This window comes from Zeus faber (genome assembly GCF_960531495.2).
Source record: "Zeus faber genome assembly, chromosome: 11".
Classification (NCBI taxonomy): Eukaryota; Metazoa; Chordata; class Actinopteri; order Zeiformes; family Zeidae; genus Zeus; species Zeus faber.
Window position 1 is genome coordinate 3504458 of NC_137205.1, and position 10022 is coordinate 3514479.

Sequence of the window (10022 nt, forward strand, 5' to 3'; positions counted from 1 at the left end):
GCCGCTGTTCCACGAGCGGGCCCACGGAGGAAGCACCGAGGTAAACGAGGCGGCATTCAGGTCAGAATGAGGACGCAACCTTACCGTCCACCTCTGCCAAGCATCCTTCTTGCTAACGTCCAGTCCCTGGAGAACAAGATGGATGAACTTCGAGCAAGGATTAAATTCCAGCGAGACACGAGGAACTGTTGCGTCCTCTGCCTGACGGAAACAAGGCTGAACCCACTGGTGCCGGATGAAGCCATACGTCCAGCCAAGGCCTTCTCCGTGTTCCGCGGCGACAGAATGGGAAAGTCGGGGAAATCCAAAGGTGGAGGCGTCTGCCTAATGGTAAACAACCGCTGGTGTAACGCCAACACCACCAAATTCCTCTCCCACTCCTGCTCGCCAAACCTGGAACAGCTGACCATACTATGCCGTCCATTTTATCTCCCCCGGGAATTCAGCACGGTCATCATTACAGCCGTTTATATCCCACCGCAAGCAGACCCCGACGCAGCTCTGTCGGATCTGTACGATGTGTTGTGCGGATTTCAGAACAGACATCCCGACGCGGCTGTGGTGGTGACTGGGGACTTTAACAGGGCCAACCTTAAAAGAGTTCTGCCTAATTTCCACCAACACATCACGTGTGCCACCAGGGGAGATAGAACTTTGGACCATTGCTACACACCTTACAAGAACGGATACAAGCCCGTCTCGCTCCCTGCTTTCAGGAAATCGGACTATGCCACGATCTCGCTGGTTCCTGTTTACAGGCCTCTGATCGCGCGGGATCCGGTGATGACGAGGGAATTGAAGCGGTGGACGGACCAATCGGAGGCTGCGCTTCAGGACGCTCTGACTGACGTAGAATGGGACATGTTCCAATCAAGTTCAAGTGACGTCAGCGAGTTTACGGAGGTTGTAGTAAGTTTTGTGACTACGCTCGCGGATAATATCATTCCTACGGTGAAAGTTCGGATATTCCCAAACCGTGGGTTGATAAATCCATCCGCTGCGCTCTGAATGCTCCCACGGCCGCTTACAACGACGGTCTTGTATCTGGTAATATGGACAATTACAAAGCGGCGTCGTACAATCTGCGGAGGGTGGTGAGGGACGCTAAACGGGCGTACAGAGAGACAGTGGAGCTACAGATGGAGCGGGGGACACAAGACGCTTGTGGCAGGGGCTGCGGACTATTACGAATTACAAGAGCAGCTCCCCCCCAGCCACGAGTGTGGATGCCTCCCTCGCCAACCAAATGAACTCCTTTTATGCGCGGTTCGAGTCTGGCAGCAACACCGCTAGCTCGCCGGCTAATTGGAGTTACACCGCTGGGGATGAGCGCGCACTCTGTGTCCGTGCACGAGGTCAGGAGGGCTTTGATGCGGGTGAACACCAAGAAAGCTGTGGGCCCAGATGGCATATCTGGGCGAGTAATGAAGACCTGTGCTAACCAGCTAGCTCCGGTGTTCACTACAATACTCAACATCTCCCTGGCTGAATCAGTGGTCCCGTCCTGCTTCAAGAGGTCCACCGTCGTCCCTGTCCCGAAGATCGCCTCTCCAACCTGCCTGAATGACTACCGTCCGGTGGCCCTCACCTCGGTGGTCATGAAGTGTTTCGAGAGGCTGATCAAGGATTACATCTGCGCCTCCCTTCCCCGCACCTTGGACCCGTTGCAATTCGCGTACCGGCAAAACAGATCCACGGATGATGCGGCCTCCCAGGTACTGGACACCACGCTCACGCATCTAGATGGCCAGAAGGGGACCTATGTGAGAATGCTGTTCATCGATTATAGTTCAGCTTTCAACACCATAGTCCCCACCAGACTGGCTGTCAAGCTGATGGAGCTCGGACTGAATGCTCCGCTGTGCGCCTGGATCCTGGACTTCCTCACAGCCCGCCCCCAGGTGGTCAGGGTGGGGAAGTACATGTCAAGCTCCGTCACCCTGAATACAGGATTCCCCCAGGGCTGTGTCTTCAGCCCCCTACTGTACTCCCTGTACACACATGACTGTGTGGCCAGGTCCAGCTCCAACACCATCTCCACAGTTGGCTGACGACACCGTGGTCGTGGGCTTGATCACCGACTGCGATGAGAAGGCCTACCGCGAGGAGGTGACTGACCTGTCACTCTGGTGCCAGGACAACAGCCTCCACCTGAACGTCAGCAAAACCAAGGAGCTGATTGTGGACTTTAGGTGTGGATCACAATCGAGGACGCACGCACCCTTGTGGATTAATGGGACTTCTGTCGACACGGTGAGCAGCTTCAGATATCTGGGAGTCCACATCACAGAGGACTTAACATGGACTGTACACACAGACACTCTGGTGAGAAAGGCGAGGCAGCGTCTTTACCACCTCAGGCAGCTGAGGAAATTCCGGGTCTCGGTGAGGATCCTCAAGTCCTTCTACTCTTGAGCAGTGGAGAGCATCCTGACAGGCAACATCACTGCCTGGTTTGGGAACTGTACTGCCCAGGACAGGCGGGCCCTGCAGAGGGTGGTGCGTTCAGCTGAATGTACCACTGGAACTACCCTCCCCCCCTTGCAGGAGTTATACACCAGGAGGTGTAGTAGCAGAGCCCGCAGGATCATGAAGGATCCTCATCACCCCAACAACGGACTGTTCCAGCTGCTGCGGTCAGGCAAGCGCCTCCGCAGTCACACAGCGAGAACAGAGAGACTGAGACTGAGTTTTTTCCCGCAAGTCATTAGAACTGTCAATGCTGACCTCACCAGGGGTCCTAACTGAGCCATACACATAGGCTCCACTACCTACTGTACTATATGTAGCATACTGTACCGCATACTGTGTCACTGTTCAGGGTTGTTCGTGATGCCGTATTGCTGCGCCGTACTGTTGTATACTGTGCTGTTTTATCCCAAACACTACCTCACTCTATTCACATGCCACTTTAAGTCACATGCCACTTTAATGCACATATCTGTATATACATAGGCATATTCCCTCTATCGATTCCATTTTATTTATTTTTATTTTTATTGTATTTTATTCTATATATTTTTATTTTATTCTATAAGTATTCAACTTACTGTATTACGTTTTAGGAGTCAGTTAGTCAGCCTATAGAAAGTTTCCTAGGACATATTGTGTGCTATCACCGAGTGCGTTGCATTACATTTCACTGCATATATGTATGAAAGTATGTATATGTATGTGACGAATAAAAAATAAAAAATCTTGAATCTTGAACCAAACCCACCACTGCCAGCGTCTTCAGAACCAGTGTGCTAATGAGTGGGCGCCAATCCCTCCTCAGCCCATGCACCAGCAGCTTAACGGTCAGAGAGAAGATTGACAGCCCGGTGCCACGCCACATCTCTCCATGTGTGTCTCATGCAGCCGATGAAACAGACAGCCTGGGCAGAAACGTGTTTCAAAGAACACAGCGCGACAACCAATTTCGCCTTTCCATCGAAGATGAGCTGTTCCTTGACCTCATGGATAAGGAAGTCTGCATGAACGAAGCAAACTGATGGGTAGCACCGCTGCCATTCAGGCCAAACAGGCCGCATCTGCCCAACAACAGACATGCTGTTAACCGCCTCGCCTCCCTCTGCCGCATGCTGGAGAAGAAACATGCCATGAAAGAACACTTCTTCAACTTCATGCAAGCAATGTTCAATGCAGACCAAGCGGAGCCTGCCCCAGTGTTGAGGCCTCAACAAGAATGCTGGTACCTACCAATATTCGGTGTTTATCACCCACAGAAAAAGGACCAGATACAGGTAGTGTTTGATTCCAGTGCAAAGCACCACGGCACCTCCCTCAATGGTGTTCTTATCAGTGGGCCTGACATTAACAATACCTTGCTGGGGGTCCTAATGCGCTTCCACAGAGAGCCTGTAGCAGTAACTGAAGATGTGCTGCAGATGTTCGACTGCTTCATTGTCCAGAAAGAGCATTGCGATTTTTCTGAGATTTTTGTGGTTTGAAGGTAACGACCCAAACAAACACATCACTGAGTACGGCATGAAAGTGCATGTTTTGGCAACTCTCTTTCCCCTGCAGTAGCCATCTAGGGCCTGAGAAAAGCAGCCCTGCAAGGAGAAAAGGAACACGGCAGTGAAGCTAGACAGTTCGTCATGAGGAACTTCTATGTTGATGATGGGCTTTCCTTATTCCCCACTGACGAAAAGGCCATTACCATCCTGAAAAGCACAAAAGAAATGTTAGCGGAGTCAAGCATTAAGCTACACAAAATAGCCTCTAATAGCTGTACTGTGATGGATGCTTTTTCCCCTGAGGAGCGGGCCAAAAACATAGTGGATCTAGAGCTAACTGTTGACCCCTTGCCACTGCAGCGCAGTTTGGGACTCACTTGGAACTTGCAGTCAGACACATTCACTTTCCGTGTATCCAAAGAGAAGAAGCCATTCACTAGAAGGGGAATCCTGTCTCCTGTCAATGGGCTTTATGACCCCCTGGGCCATGTGGCACCTGTCACAATTCAAGGAAAGGCCTTAGTCAGGGAGCTGTCTGCCGAACAAGCTGAAATGGGATGCTCCCCTGCCAGCGTTAAAAGAGGAACAATGGAAAATGTGGACTAACTCACTCTGTGAGCTTGAGCAGCTTCAGATTGAAAGACCCTATGTGCCTGTTTCCTTATGCTCCACAAAACACAGAGAACTCTGTGTCTTATCTGATGCTTCCGCTATGGTCATATCAGCAGTGACCTATCTTAAAGCAACAGATGAAAACGGACATATTCACATTGGTCATGGGCAAGTCAAAGCTGGCTCCTCATCCCCCACATACTGTTCCATGGCTCAAACTTTGTGGTGCTCTCTTTGCTGTTGAAATGGCGGACTTGATTACAAAAGAACTCGACACAGACATCCACAAGGTCACATTCTACACAGACAGCCGAATCATATTGGGCTACATCAACAACAATAGTAGAAGATTTTATGTATATGTAGCCAACAAAGTCACTCGCATCAGGAAGTCCACAAGCCCTGAACAATGGCGCTTTGTCAGCACAGAACACAACCCTGCAGACCACGGGACTCGCTCAGTACCAGCAGCCATGTTGAAAGACATCAACTGGTTCAAAGGTCCAGCTTTCCTAGCCAAAGACACCTCACAGTCAGAGGAATTTGAGCTAATTGACCCTGAAGCGGACATAGACATACGCCCACAGGTCCAAGCCTTCATAACCAAGGCCTTTGAAGGTCACCTGGGGCCAAACCGATTTGAACGCTTCTCCAGCTGGAAGTCACTCAGTCGAGCCGTTACCAAGCTCATACACAAGGCCAGGTCCTGCACAAGGGGCTCAGTCAACAATACGAATGAGATGACACAAGCAAAACTATTAATCACCAGAAATGCTCAACATGATGCGTTTGCAGAGGAGATGAAATGCCTTTCCAGAGGTGAAGTTGTCCCAAAGTCAAGTCCTCTGAGGAAACTGAATCCAATTGTAGACACAGACGGCCTTCTAAGAGTGGGAGGATGCATTCCTTTGGCTGACTTATCCTGGGAAGAAAAACACCCCATCATTGTCCCCAAAAAGCACCACGTAGCAACCTTATTGGTGAGGCATTACCATGAAAAGGCCGCTCACCAGAGAAGACATCTGACAAAGGGTGGTGTGCGCTCTGCTAGACTGTGGCTGATTGGAGGCAAGAGACTGGTGTCAAGCATCATTCATGAGTGTGTAACCTGTAATAAGCTGAGAGGAAGAATGGAAGAACAAAAAATGTCTAACCTACCTGCTGAACAACTTGACCCAGGCCCTCCCTTCACAAATGTAGGTGTTGATGTGTTCGGTCCATGGATCACAAGAACAAGACTCATGCGAGGTGGCATGGCAGAGAATAAACGCTGGGCAGTCATTTTTACTTGCATGATCTCAAGAGCTGTGCATATCGAAGTGCTTGAGTCTCTGTCCTCCTCAAGCTTTGTTAATGCAGTAAGGAGCTTCACAGCTGTTCGTGGCCCTGTCCACCTCTTCCGTTCTGACCGGTGAACAAACTTTGTAGGGGCATGCAAGGAACTTCAGATCAATTCTGATGACCATGAACTGACTACGTATCTTCAAGACCAAAGTAGCACCTGGACCTTTAACACTCCGCACTCTTCCCATGTGGGTGGAGTGTGGGAACGGATGCTAGGGATTGCCCGTAGGATACTGGACCCCTTGTTCCAGTGTCATCGGATCCAGACATGCCCACCGTCCTCACACCTGCCATGTTGCTAATACAGAAAGTCGACCCAGTGCTGCCACCCATGGAAGAGTACGACCTTAAAGACCTATACAACAAGCAGTGGAGGCAGGTACAGGCGTTGGCCGACGCATTCTGGAAACGCTGGCGTCAAGAGTACCTGGTGTCACTCCAACCAAGGAGAAAGTGACACGTGGACAAGCCAAACCTGAGCCAAGGAGATGTTGTGCTGCTCAAGGATGCACAGGTCAAGCGGAATGAATGGCCAGTCGGAGTGGTGGTGAACGCCATTGCCAGCAAAGACTCTAAAGTCCGCAAAGTAGATGTGAGGGTGGTCAGACAGGGTACTCAGCGTGTGTATTCTAGACCAGTCTCTGAAGTTTTTTTACTTGTGAAAGGGGAATAGTGTTATAATACATTATAACAAGAGGGGAGTGTGATGTTCTGATGTTTATCTGGGGAAAGGGCGACCCCTGTTGGGACTCTAAACGCGATGTTTGTTTGTACTATCGATCTTGCCGTAGTTTGCGTTTGATGATACATGGGAAAGTGAGCCGTCACATGGTTTTCTTTTTTGATCCGGTTGGCTTGAAAACACGTTTGTCTTTTTACAGTGCTTTCTAAGTAAAAGTTTGAACGATACAAGCTGCTTCATTCTTGGAAAAACGTATCTATCTGTCGAGCCGATGTAGCAGGCGTGCACGCCACACACACACATTGAAGCGGGGGCAGAAAACCCCCCCCCAAAAAACCCCTTAGTTTTTCATATGCTTATATATTTCACCAATATTTTACTTATTGTTTTACATTTGTTTCATGTATGCACCGAAACACCAAGACAAATGCCTTGTTTGTGTAAACTTAGCAATAAAGACTATTCTGATTCTGACTCACTCCCATAATTATTAAGATTGGATCTGGTTCTCCCTGGATATTGAGTAATATGAAGTTATGTCATTCGTGCAGAATTGTAAACTGTATCCGTTGTGTAATTTCTAGGGGGCGGATGGAGTCACAGAGGTTCTGGAGCTTCTAAGAGAAGAACTACGTTTAGCAATGGCCCTTGCAGGTAATAGACTGGGATCCAGACACCCTACAATATATCAATATTATTATTATTATGAAAATGAGTTCAAATGTGAAACTGGATCTTTCACATTTTAACTCATGGGCAGATATTGTAATAAAATCCATTGTATTACATTGTGTTTCTTATTAGTGCTATGTTACCGTAATATCCGGACTATAAGCCGCTACTTTTTATCCACGCTTTGAACCTCGCCGCTTATCCAATGACGCGGCTAATTTATGGATTTTTCCCGCTTTCACAAGCTTCATGCCGCCAAAAAACTGAGCAAAAAACACATTTTGTGACTGTGCTCAGTTTTTTGGCGGCATGAAGCTTTCATTAGACCAATGAAATTGCCGAACGTGTTAAGGTGAAACAATGTAATAGTTTACATTAAATCGAGCGCGCTCAAACTTCCCATCATTTACGGTAGTCATTTTGTCACCCTTATCATGGCAAAGACACAAAGAACTGCATATGATGCAGCTGAAGGCGATCGATCTGGCTGAGGGAAAAGGAAATAGAGCTGCTGCATGGGAGTTTGGCCTTAATGAGTCGATGATACAACGTTGGAAATAGCAGCGTGAGGAACTGACTCAGTTCAAAAAGACAACAAAAGCTTTTAGAGGGAAGGAAAGCAGATGGCACGAACTAGAAAATGAGCTTGAAGACTGGGTCAACACACAGAGAGCAAACGGAAGAGGCGTTTCAACTATGCAGATCCAACTGAAATCCAAAACAATAGCCACCACTATGAAGTTCGAGGATTTTAGAGGTGGACCATCGTGGTGGCCCGCCAGTGGGTCCTGACAGCGTGGAGCATTGTCAAAAAATTCACTATCATCAACGGGTTTCGAAAGGCTGGACTGCTGCGTGTTGAAGAGGGCAGCATGAGCTCAGTGGGGAATTTGCCTCCGGAAGTGACGAGAGCGACAATGAAAACGATCCAACATCGGATGAAACAATTGTGAGGCCATTCAACTCTGACACCGAAGGAGATGACTTCAGTGGTTTCAGTGCGCAGGAGGAGGAAGATAGTGACAAATGACTTTCTTTGTAGGCTACTGTTTACCGCAATTTTTTTATTTTTGTTACAAGCCGTGTTTCGTTAAAGCCTCTTTATTTTTGTTACAAGCCGTGTTTCGTTAAAGCCTGTGTAAAGTTCATTTATTTCAATGTACCGGTAGGCACCTGCGACCTATAGACATGTGCGGCTTATTTATGTTCAAAATAAATATTTTTGAAAAATTCAGTGGGTGCGGTTTAATAGTCTGGAAATTATGGTAATCAATTCTTCCATTCGATCCACCCTACCTAAGTACAAACACACGAAACTTCTTGGTAAACTGCTTTTCCTTTTTTTTTTATATTATTATTTTTTTTATTCAACACCGTCACTTTCTCATACACCATTGTGTTTGTGTGTGTGTGTATAGGCTGTCAGTCTGTATCAGAGGTAACCAGGTCCATTGTCAGACGACAGGACTTCATCTCCAGGATCTGACAGAAGAGGAGGCCTTCATAAAGCCACCCACCGAGACTAACAGCTGATTGTAACACTTATAATAAAGTTATCTATTATTTACCAAAGACAACTACACTATCCATTAGGCCAATAGGTTTGACTGCTGGAGCAATGGAGAATGTTAAAATGACACACAAAGACATTATATGACTTCAATTATATGCTGGCTTTTATATGTAATGTTGAAATAGTTTATTATCAAATTTTCACAAGCGTAACAATATATCTGGTACCCAAATAGAAAATAAAACTTACAGTATTAAATATTAACCTGTATCTTGGGTGCATCCTTTCTAATCTTGGATCTAAACAAAGTATACATTCTGAATTTCACTTCATTGTGGAAGGAAATTCCACCACTCAGATCATGTCCAAATCTGACAATGTTGTATGTGTCCGTTGGAAGAGGGGGTCACAAGCACTGGGGAAGTGCTAGGCTGAGTGGTAATGAATGAGCCCATCTATGGCGTCAAATTAGTCTCCGAACGTGAGGCTCAAGAACAGTATCTGCGAGTGGAAAACCATCCTCCGGGATCACATTTCTGCTCCACGTGCACAAATGTGGTCCTGTGAGCAAGAGGCTATGATGAGCTCTTACGCACTCGCAATTGCTCAACGCGCTGGGAATTGGTCAACACTTGCTCCCTTGTCAGGTTGACTTTTGAGACTTTAGGGGCGGGGAAGGAATAAACAGTGGGTGACGTCTCTACTCCTTTGATTGGTCACTTTGAAAACTAAAGGACGTATCAGACAGAGTAGTTCAAATGAACAACGATTGCATATGTCCACAGTAAATGTTATTATACACAACTCACCAAAAGTTATGCATATTTGGCTTTCGGGTGAAATTTCACAATGAAGCTAAAATGCACTATAATCTTTACAGGTGATCTTAATTTGACCTTCTCTAAACTTTTGAATGCACATGTCCAACTGTTCAATGTTTCAGTACTTTTTGCACAACTTGCTGTTCTCTAACAAGGAGCTGAACGGCAAAATACACAACAGGTGTCTGATCCATGAATCGACCAATACATTTCCTGGTTCAGATGAATTGGTATTTAAACAGTCCTCTTGAACATGCTGTTCACATTTTGACATCATGAGACCAAGCGGACACCTAACAATTGATCAACACCTAACAACTGACAGTGTGGGCAGGTGTGTCTAGTCAATACAGAACTGCCTACACTTTGTGAATGGTACAGTGACAAGCCCATATTACCCGAATAACATCATTAAT

At 47.1% G+C, this 10022-nt stretch overlaps 1 protein-coding gene across 1 annotated transcript in view; it reads left to right on the forward strand.

Annotated features, from left to right (window-relative positions):
• Window positions 1-8758, forward strand: part of hao1 (hydroxyacid oxidase (glycolate oxidase) 1) — a gene marked incomplete at both ends in the record, with an annotated part of 24445 nt that extends 15687 nt beyond the window's left edge. Inside the window, 2 exons of the mRNA XM_080009054.1 lie at window positions 7185-7254; window positions 8691-8758. Coding sequence (XP_079865180.1) covers window positions 7185-7254; window positions 8691-8758 — 138 coding nt within the window. The remainder of the gene's footprint in view (window positions 1-7184; window positions 7255-8690) is intronic.
• Window positions 8759-10022: the final 1264 nt, after the last annotated feature.